Raw genomic sequence first — 20,102 nt, 5'->3', positions numbered from 1 at the left:
GCGATAATAATAGTAAGCACTGAGAGCTGTTGCCAGGATCTAATGAGATAATGACCAGAAAGCATTCAGGGCCCTACCCATCAGTTAATAAGAACTCTGTAAATGTTTGTTTATTTATTCATTATTTGTTCTATTTATTCTATTGTTAATTTATCATTCATCCTGTGTCCCTTTGGGCAAAAACTTTCTCTTCTCTTCTATCTCAGGACCCAGCTTATACCTCCTCTTCTCGTAAGTGCCTCTCCTTCCTGTACCCCTCTCCACTCTGCTTGAGCAAGGGGAAGGGAGTTGTATTCATGGAGTGCCCGTAATGTGCCTAGTACTGTGCTGAGGCCTTTTTATACTGTATTATTTCCTCTAGGTCCCAGGGCGTCCTTCTGAGGTATTATTGTGCCCATTTACCTGAGTGGGAAGGTGAGCTCAGGGTAGTCCAGTGACTTGTTTAAGGTCATGCATAGAAGGATCCATAGAGGGGCAGAGTTGGAATCTGAAAGGCGACCCCTCCTCCTCCAAGCCCTCGTCCACACTGGTCTCACCCAGGGTCTGAATCTTTGGGGGCTGAGTGAGGATTGAGTTCTTGGCGGCAGGAGCACAGACTGCTGCTGGGCTTTGGGCCCTTGGAGAAATCGGCCTGATCCAAGGCCTTCCCCTCAACTGAGGCTTGGTCATGGCCACCAACTCTAGAAGGCCATAATCCATTATAAAGGAGGTTAATTATGTGTCCAGTTATTGGCAGAGAAAACCAGGAGTGTGCACTCAGCAGCCAGCATTAAAGAGAAGCATGCAAATCACCCTTGGCTTCCTTTGCTTTTAAATACGAGTTATTATTGTGAAAGCAGTAATTAAATCTTAGAACTCCAGAGGTCATCACAGCCAGTCCTGGCTTTGAGCTGCTTGGCATCGCATTTCCTCTTACCCCTTTTCCTGTCTTTTCTGTACTCTCATGGGCTTGGATTCCTTTGGCCCAGCCTTGGTCTGTTTTATAGCAGTTTAAGGCCATCCTTAGTTCAGTCCTCTGTAGAAGTTGGAGCCCAACCCCACAGGCTTGTGCCCCTGCTCCAGCAGTCAGTGTAAGAATTAAAGAAAGAGGAAAGAAACATGAAAGGTAGCTTGCCAGTCAAGACAGGTTTATTTTAGAGAAAAACCTGAGAGGGGTGTCTGGCCAAGTTAGATCAGAGGCACACTCTCTTACAGACTAAGAGTTTTTTTTTTAAGGATTCAAGGTGGGAGAGTTTAGAAGAGGCTTGGACTGCTTATGTGTCTTTGTTGTGCTTATCTGGGAGGGGTGTGTGTCTGTTCCCATACATCTTTCTGCAGCTTCAGGCATATCCCCTGAGTCTGCTTTTAGCTTCTCGTAGTGCACCTGAAGGGAAAGGAATGTGCTTATTAAGGCCCACTGTTTCACTGGGGCCCATTTTATGAGGATGAAGTTTGGCGGTTACCCACAAGACTTTCCTCCTACTTCCCTCTGTGCCCGAGCTGTCTTATCTGTGTTTTACTGCCCGCTCTTTCTGTCTGCTTGTAGTTAGAAGAGAAGTGATTTCCTTGAAATGCATGAGGCTAGAAAGGGAGCTGGAACTTAAAGTGGCAGTGTTTGTCTGAGATGACAGTGCTCCTGCTGTGTCAGTCACCAGCTGTGTGACTAATGCTTGGCTTCAGGATTATGTATTTCGATTCCAATTTTCTTTTGAGAATAAGTAGTATTGGAAGAGTGTTCCCTTGGTGTCTCCTGGACGAGAGGATTTGGACTTACCCTGGAGCACGGAGGATTTAAATTAGACTTGTGGAGGCACTTAACATGATTCTTGCTTGGACCCCTTTCTGGGTTCTGGTGGGTGGATGGACTGGACTTTCTATGCTATTACAATCAGTGAAGATGTTAATAATCAGCCTTTGTCCACACAGATAATTACGTGCATTTAAAATCCAGAGAAACAGAAGATCTGCAGGCTGCATTGTTCTCTCTAAGAAAACAATGTGAAGGGGCTGGAATGGAGAGGTTTGACATCTAGATCACAGTGGTCTTCCACAATGTTAATGCTAATCCCTGGCCCAGCCTCAGGGAAACATGATCCCTCGTGGTCTGTTTATTATTCTTGGAACTCAGGGGAGAGAAACAGGCTGACTGAGGCCACATGGTGAATATGGTGGATGGGCAGGGTAGGCTTAGAATATCAAGCGAAGTGCTGGAGGTGCTTGACCTGCAGAGGGTCATGCTCAGAGATGTGTGAGTGAACGGAACATGGGGATAGTACACAGAGAGTGTATATGTGTAAAAGTGTGTGTGTGCACACACGAGCATGTGTGTTCTTCTGGTAACTTCGTTTTAGAAGTTAGAAATTTTAGAAACAATTAAGGACATACTTCTTCATAGAGAGGGTTGGTTGTCACAAGTGCCAGGGAAGAGGAGGGCTTCTTCATTGTCAGCCAGATCTTCTAGAAAACACCCCCCGCCCCTTTTATCACCAATATACCAGTCTATCAGTAGAAAGCTAATGTCCTGTTTGGGTTATCATGCCTCTTCTTTAACCTCCCAGTGGGTCCCAGGGGCCAGTTCAAGGCAGGAAGCAAACATCTAGTGAATACCATCAGGAACCAGGCTCAGAGCATGAAGGAGAGACTGGAGTCCTCAGACAGCGCAGGCATGCCTACAGAGGACCCTAGTGCAAAGCCACAGGGAGTCTGGCTATAGTGGGGCAACACCATGCCATGGGAGCTTGGGACCAGGGGTCAGAGCAGGGTCCTTGGAGATGACACTTTGGTTTGGCCTGAAGAAGGTGAGGACTTGGAAATGCTGAGATGAGAGCGGGGAGGATTCAGGCAGAGGGAATGGTGTAAGCAAAAACACAAAGCAAGGGAGGCCAGAGGATGTGAACGGAATAGTGGGTCATCTGCTTTGGCTGAAAAACAGGGGTTGGTGAGAGCAGGGGGAAGGAGGCTGACTGAGGCCACATGGTGAATATGGTGGATGGGCAGGGTAGGCTTAGAATATCAAGCGAAGTGCTGGAGGTGCTTGACCTGCAGAGGGTCATGCTCAGAGGTGTGTGAGTGAACGGAACATAGGGATAGTACACAGAGAGTGTATATGTGTAAAAGTGTGTGTGTGCACACACGAGCATGTGTGTTCTTCTGGTAACTTCATTATGAAACATCTTGAACACTAGTGTGTCCATTTCAGAAATACATTTCTTCCTTCTTTATGGTATAGTGATCAAAAGTGTCTCTGGAATCAGACATGCCTGGGCTCTGCCACTTACAATGTGGGTGAAAACTTGCACACAACCTCTCTGAGCCTCTGTTTCTTTTGTGTCTAGAATTGAGGTAATATAACTTGCCAGGGACATGGCAAGGATCAGGTGAGGTGTGTGTAAAGCACTAGCATGCTGCCTGCTGTATAGTAAGTGGTCTGTACATTCTAGCCACTGTTGAGTGCTGTTGTTATTTCACTGTCCTGGTCACCATCCAGAGCCCCCCAGCCCCCTGCCCTGCTCTTTCAGGTCTGGGGGCTGTGGCCTCCTACACAATGTTGCTCTCCTGGCTGGGGACCCCCACTTCCATGCCTCAGTTAGGCTCCTGTGGGCCTGTCTCAAAGCTGATGGGACAAGCTTTCTTGAGGGGTACCTCCAATAAAGAGGGAACCTTTGCAAGAGACTGGAACCTTTGCAATGAGCCAATAGAGACTGGAGTGCCCTGTGCTTCTGGTGGAGTTGAGGTAGACACTGTTGGGTGGGGGTGAGGAATCTTAAAGGCACATAGGAAGGAAGGGAGGTGGGTGGGCAGGCAGAGGGATCCAGATACTCAGAACCCTCAAACCAGATGCTTACACACATCCACCCATGCGGGGGTCTGTCCAGCAGACCCTGACCCAATGATGGATGAATAACGTGCACCAGCGCAGATATTATGCTTGTCAGTCCAGCTGAGAGTCCAGGCTGCTTACAGACTCCCTGGAGAGTGCTGTAAACAGTTGTGACCATGGCCTCGACTAGCCAGTGAGACTCGCATTTATTCAGTAAAGATTAATTGACAAAGTCTTGAGTCAACGCCACTAGAGGGTAATTGACATTGTGGACCTCCCGAGTAGAAAGCAATTAAGCACCCACTGTAGATCAAAGGTTAGTCTTAGGACCACATGAGTAAACAAGCTAGTTAGATAAACTCCCCCACATTCCTTTGTATCTACTTTTAATCTATTTAACTGAAGGAAAAGGGACTAGGCTGCCTTCAGCCAGATCTATTACCAAAGTTATGCCAACTCTCAGGCCTTCCAAGAGGCTTTGTGGCTATTATAACTAAAATTTTTCCCATCAGCCTGACTGAACCCCCACATACCCACTTCATGGCTCCTGTGGCAAGAAGAGCTGAACAAAACTGTTTTGGTTGTATGGTTGACTCTTCCATGTCTTGGTAGAGGTAAACACAATCTCCTACTGGCCGTGCCAGGAGTCAGGTGTCACAGGCTGCCTTTAGGACTCGGCCCTAGGGCCCTTCCTGGGGAGCCCCTGGAAGGCTCTTCCACTTGAAGAGCTCACCACCTGGAGTGAGGATGGCCTGTCCTTTGTCCCTGGTTGCAGCTCATCTGATGGCCCAAACTGAAAAACTGTGAGGTTGTGAGCTCAGCTAACCACCTGAAAGGAAGTGTCCCAACCTGGCTTCCCCCTGGCTCCACAATTACCTCACAAAATGTGGAGTTCACAGGTTTTGGCTGACCTTGACTCCTGGGCACCGCCAGCCCTCAGCTGTGGAAGAAATGCTGCCAATGTTTCAGAATTGCCCGAGTGTAGGATTTTCCAAAGCCACATATTGATGATGTTACCCCAGGAGGGAGGAGAAATGACAGTGAAATTTCCCAAGCTCATAAAGGTGACAATATGGCCTCACCACATGGGGAGGCAGACAGACCCAGGTGCCTGGGTTTATAAAAGGTGCTAGCAGTGACGGAGAGGTCAGAGTCCTCTTCTTCCTCTGGCTTCATGTCCTCCAGCAGAGAGTTGCCATGACTTGTAGATTGTCTTGCCTAGGCTCCCGAGTGGAGTCTGCAAATCCAGGTCCTGTGCAACCACTCAGAAATATGGTTATGACCCCACCCTTAGCTGCATCTTGCCCTCCGGGCCCTGGTCTGGCGGCTGCTGCATCACGGCCAGCCCCTGCTACCATGGCCTTACTGGGGGCTTTGGCACTGGTTCCTGTGGACACAGATTCAGCTACCACTCTGGCAGCATGTGTGGGCCCAGCACTGCCTGCATCACGGTTGTGTTGATCAGTGAGAGCCTCCTCATGCCCCTCAACCTGGAGATTGCATAGTGCATAAAGCACGAGGAGAAGGAGAAGATCAAGTGCCTCAACAGCAGGTTTACTGCCTTCCTCCACAAGGTGGGTGTCCTGGATCACACTCTTCCTGAACCCTCACCATGTGCACAGCCAGGACTGGGCACTGAGGAAAGAATCAGAGGCAGTCAAGTCTCTGTCTGCCTGAGGTCCCAGTCTGGTAGGAGAAGCACACAGACAGACAGACAGACAGACAGAGGCACCCCAGGCCCAGAAAGACTCTGACAGTTCAGATACGGAGAGCTTGTGGAGGAAAGATGCCAAATTTCAAAATTTCAACGAATTTAGTTTAGAGATCTTAGTTGGATTTTATATGCAATTTTAGAATTGGGCAGCCCTTAGAACTGATCAGGGGAACTCTGGCTGCACTGGGTCCCACAATACTTATGGACAGAAAACAGAAAGTGACACATGGAAAACAGAAGTGAGGTACAAAAACAGCTGGATTGTTTACAGCTGGTGTTTGTGAACATTTGGCTGCCTGTGATTGACTGAAGCTCAGTTACTGTGATTGGCTGAGACTCAGCGATTTGTTACAAAGGAAAATTCTGAAGTTAGGTTTGTAAGGGATACTTGGAAGGACAGCCGAGAAAGGAATGAGGCCAATAGACCCAAGTTCAGGCAAGCTGATTTATTGTCAGTCCTGTCGGGCTGCCTCCTGACAAAAGCAGAGGAGGCAGCCCCACTTATAGTCTATTGCAAGGTTTTATAGGGCATGTATTCCTAATTCCAACTAGGAATGTTGGAATTAGCAGTTTCTGGCCAAGGATCTGAGGTAGAGTTATTATAGGTTAAAAGAGTGCTGGCCAGGCGTGGTGGCTCACGCCTGTAATCTTAGCACTTTGGGAGGCTGAGGCAGGTAGATCACGAGGTCAGGAGTTCGAGACCAGCCTGACCAACATAGTGAAACCCCGTCTCTACTAAAAATACAAAAATTAGCTTGGCGTGGTGGCACACACCTGTAATCCCAGCTACTCAGGAGGCTGAGGCAGGAGAATCGCTTGAATCTGGGAGGCAGAGGTTGCAGTGAGCTGAGGTTGCGCCATTGCACTCCAGCCTGGGTGACAGAGCAAGATTCTGTCTCGGGAAAAAAAAAGTGCTATAGTACCCTGGCACATAAGTCAATTTGCAAGAAAATCTGTTTGGGATTTTGGTGCAAACTTGCCTTGTAATATACTCATTAGTCTTGGTTCTTAAATCACATGACTGGGTTAAAGTAAAACAGGTCATGAGAACAAATAAGTCTGGAAGTCTAATTCCATAATAGGGACCAGTGCTATAATACATCATAGATTGATCCCTTATGAAATAGCTACTGGAAGGCCTATGCCCTAATAATAGAACCTCATTTATTTTCTACTCCCCTAAACTCTGACATAACTACATGCTGCAAGGTTTTAATGCATTATGCCAAAGTATATTTTCACCAGGTAAAGGAAGCTTTTCAAGATCTATCAACTGAGGACAATCAAACCCTTCACAATCTAGAACGCAGAGATCAGGTCATCTGGAGAGGATATCTGAGAAAGACTGCCATTGAGCCCCATTGGAGGGGACCGTATCAAATTCTTCTCATCACCCACTCTTCAGCAAAACTTCAGGGCCTTGGACCTTGGGTCTACATCTCACAACTCAAAAGGGCCCATTCAGACTCTTAGAACTGCACATCCATTGGAGACCTTAAGATAAAGCCAAGCACAGAAGTTTCTTCCCAGAAACAGACAGTATTCTAGATGTGGACAACTTTCCCAAGACCATGGATCAAGACTTCTCTGCTGTCATGCAACTCTTAACTCTCTTAAAATTTTCCTTGCTTACGCCTTCCTCATTCACTTGGCAGGATAATGCTGTAATTCAAATTTCATAATCAGTAGCTTCTGAGAGTAACTTTTTTTTTTCTTTTTGAGGCAGAGTCTCTATTGCCTAGGCTGGAGTGCAGTCGTGTGATCTTGGCTCACTGCAAACCTCTGTCTCCCGGGTTCAAGCAATTCTCATGCCTCAGCCTCCCAAGTAGCTGGGATTACTGGCATGTGCCACCACACTGGCTAATTTTTGGTTTTTTTTTTTTTTTTTTTTTTTTTTGGTAGAGACGGGATTTCACCATGTTGGCCATGCTGGTCACAAACTCCTCACCTCAGGTGATCTGCCTGCCTCAGCCTCCCAAAGTGCTAAGATTACAGGAGTAGGCCACCATGCCCAACCTTCTGAGAGTAACTTGATGGAGTATTGTATCTGTCATGTCAAATCAAATCTTTACATGACCTACAAAGTTCACCTATTGGCCGACTTCAGCGACATTCCTAATGCAACTATTTGTTCAAATTATAGCTATGTTCTCAACTTAAGTCGCTGCCCCCACCTCCTGCAGGAGATCCACGTCCTCCAATCCCACATCTCAGACACCTCTGTGGTTGTCAAGCTGGACAACAGCCAGGACCTGAACATGGACTGCATCATTGCTAAGATCAAGGCACAGTATGACGACATTGTCACCTGCAGCTGGGCCGAGGCTGAGTCTTGGTACCACAGCTGTCTGCCAGATGTGGCACCTGCCTGCTAGATGTGGCAGTTGGAAGGGCAGGATGTGAGATACTTATTAGATAGACTTATTTTGCCTGGGGATTCTGGATAGTAGGCCAATGCTCTCAGGTTGGGGTGGCTGAGCAGGACTGCCATGTGTGGTTGCACAGGCTGAGCACTGCACAACCTGCACAATCATCCCTAAAGGAAGGGATATCCCACACTCAGCCTCATGAGCATCTCTGCTTCCCCCGGTTGGGGGAGGTGAAGGCCATGGTGATCAGGCATGGGGAGACTGTGGGCTGCACCAAGGAGGAGATCAAGGAGCTGACCCACATGATCCAGAGGCTGATGGCCAAGGTGGAGAATGCCAAGTACCAGGTATGTGGCATCTGTGCCCAAGGCCAGAGAGACTGATGACCTAACCTTTGTCACACAGCCTATGTGTGCCCTACCTGGATCTTAGCATGCATTCTCCAGTCCCTTTGTCCACGTAGAGTCCCTGGTTGTGGTCAGTCAGGGAGTGCCAGGATGATGAAAGCAAGAGGCCCTGTTTCTGAGGTGCTCCCAGCTGAATGGCAGACTGGACATATCCAGGTAATGGACAGAGAGACCGTAACCTATCTTGTTCTCTTCTGGTCCCCAAGAACTCCAAGCTGGGGGTGGCGGTGACCCAGTCTGAGTGGCAGGGTGAGGTGGCCCTTAGCGATGACCACTGCAAGCTGGCCGAGCTGGAGGGCACCCTGCAGAAGGCCAGGCAGTACCAGGAGGTGATGAACTCCAAGCTGGGCCTCAATGTGAAGGCTGCCTCTTCTTGCCAACTTCTAGATGGTGAGGAGCAGAGGTGGGTGCAGCCTGCAGAGCTGGGCCCAGAGGTCATCTGCATAGACCTGCCCCACTTTTTAGCACCATCACTTACCCAGCCCTCACTACTACTTCTGTTTTCATCTTGGAACCCTTTTAGGATCTCTACCGTATTGAGCACGGTCCAAGGAGCGGAGTCTTAGTTGAGTCCGCAGGCCAATTTCCAATAGGCTCCTTGTATGATCTATTAGGGACAATGGTTTGTCTCAGAGAACTTGTTCTCTGAGATAAACAACGCCCTAATTTATAATACTTACTGATTTCAGAGTTGTATATACTTCTGTCATGGCTGATTTCAGGCTGTTGCTGTGACTTCATGTAGAATTGGCTAGAAATGTTCACAATAGGCTCTTGTGAGCTGGTGGGAACTTGTTCAAGAACACCATTGGTTGGGACCAGGGTGGAATGGTGTATCACACTGAAAGACAAATAGGAAGATATTTGTCTCTTCTCTTAGATGAAAAACCTGAGGCTTAGGGAGACTGTGGGGGTTGGGGAGTCAGCCTGGTGTGGAGTTATTGGGACAGTTGGAGAGTTCTTTTGTGTCCTGCTGCATTTTCGCAGGCTCCACTTCCCGGGGGGATCTGGGAGAGCCTGGGACTTGTGTTGTTTTGGGACAGGGTTGGGACGATGCTGGGCCTTTGAGGGTGCTAGACCCAGGTCTTCCCTCCTCTCACTTTCTGGGAAGGGCTTGGGTGACCTCTTGGTTGACTGAGTTCAGAGCCGGCGACCACATGGTCTCTGGTGTCATTGTCAGGAATTAATGCCCAGTGCTTAAGCTGACCTTTTCTCTCCTGCACCAGGCTATGTGATGGCATCAGTGCTGTGAATATCTGTGAGTAATTCTGGCCCTGAAGGGAGACTCTGAGGTTTGCCAGTGGGACGAATTTTTTTTAGCTCTGAAGGTGGAAATACCAAGGGAGAGGTGGTTCCATTCATTTATAGCTATACAGCTACAAAGAGGGAGCCGATTGACAAGTCTTGAATGGAATCATTCCTTACGCCAGACTTGTCAGAGTGGCAGTCTTATTATCCTCACCATAGTGAAGGAACCAGAATGTGTCACCTCAAAATATGTATCTTTGACATAAATATATATCTTTTTTTTGAGACAGGGTCTCACTCTGTCACCCAGGCTAGAGTGCAGTGGTGTGATCATGGCTCACTGCAGCCTTGACCTCCTGGGCTCAAGCCATCCTCCCACCTCAGCCTCCTGAGTAGCTGGGTCTACAGGTGTGTAGCACCACACTTGGCTAATTTTTTTCTATTTTTTTTTGGTAGTGACAGTGTATTAGTCCGTTCTCTTGCTACTCTAAAGACATACCTGAGAGTAGGTAATTTATAAAGGAAAGAGGTTTAATCAACTCATAGTTCATCACGGCTGGGGAGGCCTCAGGAAACTTACAATCATGGCAGAAGGTGAAGGGGAAGCAAGGCACCTTCTTCACAAGGTGGCAGGAAGTAGAAGTGCCAGCAGGGGAGATGCCAGATGCTTATAAAACCATCAGATCTCATGAGAATTCACTCATCTTCACGAGAATAGCATGTGGGAAACTGCCCCAATGATCCAATCACTTCTCACCAGGTCCCTCCCGTGACACATAGAGATTATAGGAACTACAATTCAAGATGAGATTTTGGTGGGAACACAACCAAACCATATCAGATGGGGTTTTGCCATGTTGCCCAAGCTGGTCTTGAACTCCTGAGCTCAAGTGATCCACCCGCCTTGGCCTTCGAAACTGTTGGGATTATGGGTGTGAGCCACCGTGCCCGGCCTGACATAAATATTTTATCAAGCTAAAGGCAATTAAGAAGATGCAAGGGAGCTCTCTGCTTTCCCCGTGTTTGCCTAAAAGCAGAACAGAGAATTACAAAGACAAAGGTCTTTCTATCCTCTCTGCTTTCCTGCCTAAAGCCAAGATGTAAATTCTCCCTACAACCATTATGAACTTAGAGGTGGCCCGAGAGGAATGTGGGTAGACTTTACTCCATTAGTTTACCCATAAATTTACCTTCCCACTCTTTCTCACCTTTGGAAGCCTTAAACTGCTTTTCTTTGTCTTGCCATTTCTCTAAAATTGATTATTCCTTGTCGAAGATGAATATACAGTTGGCCCTCTGAATCTGTGGATTCAACCAACTGCAGGTTGAAAATATTTGGAAAAAAACTGTACTGAACACGCACAGACTTTTTTTTTTTTCATGACTCCCTAAACAATACAACTATTCATACAGCATTTACATTGTATTAGATATTATAAGTAATCTAGAGATGATTTAAAGAATATGGGAGGATGTGTATAGGTTAAATGCAAATACTGTGCCATTTTATATAAAGGGACATGAACATCTTCAGATTTTGATATTTGCGGGTGTCCTGGAACCAGTCCCCCATGAGTACCGATGAATGACTACATAAGCCACGCAGCCTGTGTGTGCCCTACCTGGATCTCAGCATTCATTCTCCAGTGCGTTTGTTCATGTACAGTCCCTGGTTGTTACTTTTCTCCTTCCATGACGTGCACTGCTCCTGTTGGTAAACTTGCTTGTTTTTCTATTGTTAATCTGTCTGTTGTTGCAGGAGTCTGTCTCAACTACAAATTTATGTGGGTTGAGGAAAATTATAATTTCTCCCCTTCAGTAGGAAGCTCTTATTCTCTCCCTGTCCAAACATACTTGTCCGTGTTCAAGATGTCAGTCACTTTACTGGATTAAAACATGCGTTTAATCTTCTTTAAATACATGTGGATTGAATGAGCTGTAATCAAATCCACTTGTTGTAGATCCTGAGGTCGTCCTGATTTTTTTTTTCTTTTGAGACAGGGTCTCAGCTGAGTAGGGTGGCTCACCCTTGTAATCCCTTTGGAACTTTGGGAGGCTGAGGCAAGTGGGTCGCTTGAGCCTAGGAGTTTGAGACCAGCCTGGGCAATATAGTAAGAGGTCATATTTATAGAAAGAAGGGATTGAGGCTGGGTGTGGTGGCTCACACCTGTAATCCCAGCACTTTGGGAGGCGGAGGCAGATGGATCACTTGAGGTCAGGAGTTTGAGACCAGCCTGGCAAACAGGGTGAAACCCCATCTCTACTAAAAATACAAAAAATTAGCCAGGCATGATGGTGCGTGCCTGCAATCCCAGCTACTTGGGAGGCTGGGGCACAATAATTGCTTGAACCTGGGAGGTGGAGGTTGCAGTGAGCTGAGATCGTGCCACCGCATTCCAGCCTGGGTGACAGAGTGAGACTCCATCTCACAAAAAAAAAGAGAAGGGATTGAGATTAAACCCCAAGATGGAGTCCCTCCTAGTCAGGGTGTCAGTCCCTCACACAGACTACAGGGAAGCAATGCCATCTTCACCCCTGGAGATGGAGGTGAGCAGAAGCCATCCTCCTAGCTGCTCCCAGCTGGTAGGAAGCCAGTTGATTGGAGGTGGGGCTTTTTGGGACCAGCTCCCACCCCGACCAAAGGGTTTAACTTCTCACTGCTGTCTCTGTGCAGGTGTGAGCAGCTCCTTGGTGGGGTTGCCTGTGGGGGCCTCTTGGCCACCTGCACCTGCGGCATCAGCTCCTGTGGGATGGGGCCTGTGGCAGCAGCTGCAAGAAGTGTTAAGTTGGCAGAGCTTGAGGATGCACCCAGCCCAGCCTCTCACCCTTGAGAGGGTCCCAGCTGGCCCTACCTGACCTTGTGCAGCCTGGTGGCGGGGCACCACTGCTTGACCCACCCTGATCCATGTTGTCTGCTTCCCACTTCTTACTTCTTGTTGTGTGGGAATCTCTCTTCCTTGGCCCCTGCTGCCCTCAAGCTGAGAAAGGCTATTGAGAGGAGTGGCACATAGCCCATGGGCATGTTCTGTTTGAGGATTCTGACCTGACTGAACCCACGAAGAGGATAGCCTCTCACCAGCCATCTTCCAACCTTCCGCTTCCCTTGCTGTCTTGCTCTTCCCTTCCCTTCTCCGGTCTTCTTTTCCTCCTTACTTCTTGCCTCCTTTAGAAGGCTAAAATTTAATAGACTGACAATACCAAGTAAATGAATCAGCTGAAACTTTCATGGAGTGTAAAATGATTTAGCAACTTTGGAAAACAGTTTGGCAATTTCTTATGAAGTTAAACATGCACTTATCAAATGATGCAGCAATTCCACTCCTGGGTATTTGCTCAAAAGAAATAAAAGCAGATCTATACGGAGACTTGTACATGAATTTTATAGAAGCTTTATTTATAATAGCCCTAAATTGGAAACAACCCAAATGTGTACCAGCAGATGAATGGATAAACAAATTGAGATGTAGTCATACAATAAAATATCATTCAGCAACAAAAAATAATGAACTAGATTCATTCAGTGGTGATTAGATTGGAGCATACATCTGTCAAAATTTGTTGAACTGTACTTTTAGAATGTGTGCGCTTTATTGAGATACAATTGTATGCAAATTATTTCTCAATTAAGTTGATAAAATAATGATTTAAAATGCATAAGATACTTAGAAATAAATCTAACACATATGTGAAAGACACCTAGAGAAATATAAACATTACACAAAATGTTATAGGAAAGAAAAGATAAAGAAGATATAATTAAATGAAGAGCTATACCATGTTCTTAGATAGGAAGCTTTACTATCATGAATGTGTTAATTATCCTTAAATTGATGTACAGAGTTGATGCAACTACACTCAAATTCCAAATAAAGATTTACGTAATTCTTGACAAGTTGATTTTAAAATTTATGGGGAGGCCGGGCGCGGTGGCTCACGCCTGTAATCCCAGCACTTTGGGAGGCCGAGGTGGGCGGATCACGAGGTCAGGAGATCGAGACCACGGTGAAACCCCGTCTCTACTAAAAATACAAAAAATTAGCCAGGTGTGGTGGCGGGCGCCTGTAGTCCCAGCTACTCGGAGAGGCTGAGGCAGGAGAATGGCGTGAACCCGGGAGGCGGAGCTTGCAGTGAGCCGAGATCGAGCCACTGCACTCCAGCCTGGGCTACAGAGCAAGACTCCGTCTCAAAAAAAAAAAAAAAAAAAAAAAATTTATGGGGAAGAATAAAGGTCAAGAATAGCTATGGAATGATGAGAAGGAAGAAATAGGTACTGTCCCTTTCAGGGATTATAATGTATTATAGAGTTATAATAATTGAGAAAATATAGTACCTACACAAGAAGAGACAAACTGACCAATGGAACAAAATAGCCCCTGAATTTATTTATAAATAAATAAATGATTTTGTTGTACAATAGAAGTGGTATGGCAGATCAGTAGTGAAAAGGACTATGCATTGGTTAACCACATGTAAAAAATAAAATTAGATCCCTGTTTTCTCTTATACACAAAATCAGTTTCAAATTAATTTAAATTACAAATGTCGAAGGCAAAACTTTAAGAGTTTTAGAAGAAAATATTGGAGAATATTTTTCTGACCTTGGTGTAGAGAAGGATTTTTAAACATGGCACATAAAATGCTCAACATAAAAGATTGATAAATTAGATTACATTAAAATTAACAACTTTATTTTTCAAAATAGGTGGTAAAGTGAAAAGATAAGCTGTAAACTTGGTAATACTTGTGATATATATAAGTAATATAATAGTAATACTCAGAAATATAAAGAACACTTATAATCGTTTAGAATACGGCAAAAACCCAATAGAAAAAAGTGGACAAAAGAAAAGGAAATACACATGTAATAGACATTTAAAGAGATATTAAACTTTAACAGTAATCATGAAAATACAAAGCAAGACCAAAAATGAGATTGCATTATTTAATTGTTGAAAATTAAGACACATTAAAGAGGATACGAATCTTTTTCACATTGCTGAGCAAAGTGTGAATTGTTATAACAACTTTGGAAAATAATTTTATATTATCTTATAAAGTTAACACCTTTATAAGATTCTAACCATCCTATGAGTCAGAAGTTCTGTTTGCAGTTGTATACAAATCCTCACATATGTGCATCGGAGGACATGTAGAAAAACGTTCATGGCACCACCTTTGTAAGAGAAAGAAACAAAACAAAACAGTAATAGAATTACCTAAAGTGTGGTATAGTCACACAATGGAATACTGTAAGAATGGAATACTAATATTATAATGGAGGAATACTAGCTATATAATGTTGAATAAAACAAGACCCTGTGTGACACGCTTTTTATAAAAAAAAGAACAAAAATCTGAAACAAATATATATTTAGGCATATGCATGTATTTGATAAAACTAAGAAAAAACAAAGGAATTATATCAACCTTAGGGAAGTGGTTACCTCTGGGGTGGTTAGGAGAGGACAGGGTAGGGAAGGAGCATGGAGCTAAATGTAAATTACTAGTAAGGTTTTAGTTTTGGGATCAGTAAGTGGGTTCATGAGTATTTCATTTTCATTATATTATTAAATAATAAAGTAATATGCTAGTTATAAGAAATAAACTTAAAACATGAGGACATAAGTTGAAAGTAAAAGAATGTGTTAAGGTGATTGGTTAGATCAGATTGCCTTACACATAGTAGAAGTAAATGATTTTTCCATGAAACTTATTTCAGTAGATGTGTGTGTATTTGTACGTAGGTAGTGATTCGTGATACAACATATATTTCTTATTTAGAGTTGAGGTTAAAAAACAGTTTGACAACTAGTACCCCAAAGAACCTTTTGTTGAGGTCCACCAGCAGATATGTACAAGCAAGTTCATGGCAGCATTGTTTGTTATAACAAAAACAAAAAACACATGTGCTACCTATAGGAAAATGGAGATATATGTATATATATATATATGTATATGTGTGTGTATATATCTGTATCTATCTATATATATGTAGTCATACTTTGGAATACTATACAGCACTGAGAAATAAAGCTACATGCATCAAAAAGATGAATCTCAAAACTAGTATGTTGAGGAGGAAAAAGCAAGTCATAGGAATGTACAAGGTGTAATTCTATTTATATAAAACTTAAAGGTAGGCAAAACTCAACACTAGTTTAAGGATACACACATATGACATAGTAATAAAGAAAAGCAAGGGAATGACCAACATAAAAACTCAGGACAATGGTTACTTTGGGGATCAGATGGGGTTAGAGATGGATCAGCAAAAATCCCGCAGGGGACTTTGAAGGTACTGGTGGGTGCACAAGGATTTGTTTTATTATTGTTGCTATTGAAATCAATAAATGTAGGTTTTGCATACTCTTTTGCATGTATGAGAAATTTATAAAACAAAAGGAAAATGCTAACCACAGCTTGTGCTCTCTAGCCCCTACTCATTCCTACACGTTAAAGTCATTGCCCTACCCAAGATTTCGTACCAAGTCTTGGGACTGGCGTCCTCAGTCCCAATTTCTTGCCCTCCTGTCAATCTTCTGCACTGCTTCTAGACAATCACATCTCATGTCAGGCCACTGTCCTGCTCAGACACCCCCTGTGGCTCCCCAGTGCCCATCCACAAGCCTAAGCTCCTCAGCTCCACACATTTCCTCCACCTGAGGTAGTCTTCCCCTCCTCCACTTTCCTTCAAGTTCCACTTCAGCCCAGAAACTTCCATTTTCCCATCTGGGGTCAGAGTAGGGCCCCCTTCTACCCTATGCCCCTGAGGCCTCCTGGGCAGAACTCTGTGATTGTAATGAGGTGGGGTAGGGCCCCCTTCTACCCTATGCCCCTGAGGCCTCCTGGGCAGAACTCTGTGATTGTAATGAGGTGAGGTCACAGAGCCCCCAGGAAGAAGAGGCCCTAGTCCTCAGTGGCAAGGATTCTGGTAGCTCTTGGGCTGGAGCTGGGCTTTGGTGCTCAAGAGAGGCTTGGAGGAGACCACAGTTCTTCATGGTGAGACTCATACACGTGGCTCCCTGGTCACACAGGGATGAGGTGTCTTGGACTCCACCCAGATCTGTTGGGCATACAGCTTTTGGGAACAGGAGCAGAAAAGTGGGGGGCAGTGGGAACACAGCAGAAATTGAGATGATGTTTTGAGGTCTGTTCCCCCACACTCCATCCGCCCTAGAAGAAAGTTTGCAATGGGCTGGTGTGAACAGTTCTTGCTCTCTGGGTTAAGGGGGTGTGTATGACCTTGGTGGAGAGCAAAGAGCATGGGCTTAAAATGCAGTCTGGCTCAACTGTTGGCTGGCAGGGTCACTCACTCCCCTCTTGCACATGGTGGATGGAATGAGCCCTAGTTTGCCTGAGGAAAGACAATGGGAGAAGTCACATCCATCTGGCCAACTTCATGGGTGGTTATGAGGCCCTAGTGAGATGGTGGAGTAAAAGCTTGTGAAAAGCATCAGGCACTGTGCAAGTATGAGTTACTGTTCCCTGGCTATTCGTGTATTGAATGCACATGGGGGCGAGGTGCAAGAAGGGAAGAGGTCCCCTGATTTCATAGACAGCAATTCCCATAGCAGCCTTGGGTTTGGGGAAGAAGCTGGAATCTAAATCACTGTCCCTGGTTTCTGATTAATGGCATTCAAGTTAAGGACATTTCTTCCTAATCCTAGATTTTAAAATGTGTTTTTTAAATTAGGAAATACTGAATTTCATTAATTTTTTTGTACTAATTTAAATGGTTAGATGTTGTAAACTACAATAATCAGTTTCCTAGAGTTTAACTCTCCCTGTTCCTGGGATAAACCCTGTGTGATCTCAGTCCCAAAGCTCCCCTCAACAGATCGCTGCCCTGTGTTGCTGCCCTTCCTGCCTGAGTTCAGGCTTCCTTTGGCATCTTCTGGCCCCATGGGCACAAGGCAAGCTCACTGTGTTCTTTCAACAACCTTTGGAGATAGGAAAAATGATCACTCCCATTTCACAGATAGAGAAAGGGATGCCCAGAGAGGCTAGGTGACCACTGGTGACAGCAGGTAGATGGGCAGCCCTGTCTGCCTTCCTCAACTCCTGACTACAGCTGCCCTCTGCCGCCTGCTCCACAGTGTGAGGAATTAAAGGCAGCTGTGCAGAAACACACGCAGAGCCTGAAGCCCAGCAAGGAGGATCTGAACAGGCTTAATCAGGCCATCCAGCGGCTGACTGTGGAGGTGGGCAGTGCTGACTGTCAGATGAGAGGTGGGAGTGGGGGGCAACAGAGTGGCCATGGCGGGATGGTGACCATTATTTATGACCACTGCCCCTCCCCACCTACCTTTGGATTAGATGGCTACACTTTCTCTTAGTGAATGTCTAAGCATACAGCCGTGCAGCTGCATGCATATATCATGCTTACCTTTGTCTAGGACCCTGTGTATTTTATGTAAGTAATGAACATGTAGGTAAATCTGTATGAAGACATATGCTTGTTTGTACATCATTATCTTCTTACTTGTGTATGTTCATTTTTATGTCTGTGTTTTGTTTTTCTCACTCAGTATTAAATTTGAGCCCATCTTCAGAAATTGCAAGATATTACCTAGAAACCCAGTTTTCTGGGTTCTATTTCAAAATGTGAAGATCTGGCAATGTTAAATTATGATTCTCAAATGGCAACCTTTGGCTAGAGGAGAGAGGCCTCTATCATCTCTTTTTCACATGCAGTATAGGCTGCCTCGTGTGCCACAGTCCCCACCACTCCCAATCCCGTCCTTTGGATGTGAGGCAGAGGGTCCCTTGCCATTCATCACTGTCCTGGCTGCATGTTATTATCCTTGCAGAAGAGAAAAGGTGCTGAGTCAATGTCGCTAGAGAAATGCAAGTCTGAAAATATAAAAGAGGTCCTGGTGATTTCAGGAAATGGGAGAGGGCAGACGTCTTTGTGGAACTGGGTACTCCTGATATGTGTTTAGCCTTCACCTTTTGATGCTTCCAGCTAGGCCTCTGCAAGCACTTGCATGTGTGAGCCTTAGAAAGGAGCCGGTCCTCCAGGACGCTTTCTTTCTCCCATGCTCTCTTAGCCTCCTCTCTTACTCCACCCCCCTCCCAGCCCTCTCACACCCCCGCTGGCTCAGGTCTCACTCCATGGAGGGAAGGGCTTCTGTTCCTGGTCTTTTCTTGCTTTCTGCAGATGCAAGTGTCTCAGGCTTGGAAGGGTATTCATGGAGAGAGATCTCCCTTGTACAGGAATGGGTGACTCTGAGAAGGGATAAGCTGCCGAGGTTCCGAGGAGACAGAGTGAGTGGGTGGGCCATCATGGTCAGGCTCCCACCAGCCACAGCTGTTCTGGTTTCCCAAGCAGCAAATCCACTTCACCAAGGTCTTAATATTTTTCCTCCTGAATACTATAAACTCTAGGTTCCTGTGAGGAATGGATATTCTTCTTGCTAGTTTTCCTTAGGAAACAATAACCACAGCATTACATGCCAAAGAGCATTGGATGCTTCTGGGATCCTGGCTCATGTTAGAAGTTTCTCCATACTAGACATAAAAGGCTCTCTCTCAGCCATCCTAGATATCCGGTTTCAAATCTTCACCCTGAAGGTAGACAGGTGGGCAGGTTCTTTTCATCTTGCCATACAGACACACAAACACAAGTTTTGGAACAGGTGTGCTCACTCCTTGCAACCATGGACAATCTCCAATCCCTCATTGGCTCTGCAGCCTCAGAGCAAGGTCTGGATCCTTAAGGGGGAAGGAGTGAGGGCCAAGAATGTCCTTCTGTCCTTGGTCTACCCTTCGCCCCCTAAGCCCTGTGAACTAGAGGAAGCCAAGGACCCACCAGCTCTGCAGGAGGAGGGTGGCTGTGGCAGCACCAAGGGCAAGCTGGCCTGGCTGGAGGCTGCCCTGCAGCGAGCTAAGCAGGATGTGACGCAGCAGCTGTGTGAGTACTGGGAGCTGTGATCGTCAAGTGGGGCCTGGACTTTGAGATTGCCGCCTACCACAAGCTGCTGGAGGGTGAAGAGAGTGGGTGATGGGTGGACTGGGAAGTGCTTCAGATGTGGCTGCAGTGAGGAGTGCAGGGGCACAGGGCAGCCACCACGCTCATCAGCTAGGGAAGGGTGGAGAGAGATGACCTGGGTATCCAGGAACTCGTTCCTCTAGAGCTAGTTTTCTCTCACCATCTTATAGCCCTTTGAACAAAAAGTTCTAGCTGATGTATACTTTTGGCACCTGGGACGGGGTGACCCATAGTCATCCACCCCAGTATCAGAGACCAGGGGCCGGTTTGTCCATGGAGACAGCTGCAGGGACCAAGGCCTAGCCAGTGGGAATAAAGTCTCTGTGTGAAGTGCCTTCTTCTCAACTCTGCCCCTCTCCCCAGGCCTGGGGAAGGTGGGGTTATATGACCAGGTGGGGCTTGGCTTTCAACTCAGTAGACAACAGTAGGAGACAAGGGCTGTCACCAGGCTAGGGGAGGGAGGGGGAACTGATCACCCATGCCACAGGCATATTGCATTGATCACCTCCTTTACACCTCACAAAACCCTGGCAGGGAGGTCCTATTATCCCCATTTTACAGATGAGGGGTAAGT

The 20,102-nt window shown here is 45.9% G+C and overlaps 2 protein-coding genes across 2 annotated transcripts in view; both read left to right on the top strand.

Annotated features, from left to right (window-relative positions):
• The window catches only part of LOC100602869 (keratin, type II cuticular Hb6), a 61,312-nt gene that overhangs the window by 9,788 nt on the left and 31,422 nt on the right, over positions 1 to 20,102 (top strand). The gene's annotated exons all lie outside the window — the stretch shown is intronic.
• Positions 7,521 to 19,470, top strand: LOC100603454 (keratin, type II cuticular Hb1-like). Its single transcript, XM_012510197.1, is given in 10 exon segments — positions 7,521 to 7,538; positions 7,697 to 7,870; positions 8,113 to 8,229; positions 8,496 to 8,692; positions 9,516 to 9,547; positions 12,212 to 12,223; positions 12,226 to 12,317; positions 17,634 to 17,766; positions 19,052 to 19,110; positions 19,231 to 19,470. Coding segments are annotated over 10 exon segments (1,074 nt in total).

This window comes from Nomascus leucogenys, chromosome 11 (assembly GCF_006542625.1).
Source record: "Nomascus leucogenys isolate Asia chromosome 11, Asia_NLE_v1, whole genome shotgun sequence".
Taxonomy (NCBI): domain Eukaryota; kingdom Metazoa; phylum Chordata; class Mammalia; order Primates; family Hylobatidae; genus Nomascus; species Nomascus leucogenys.
Note: the sequence above shows the minus strand (reverse complement) of the source record. Positions and strands in the feature narration are given on the sequence as shown.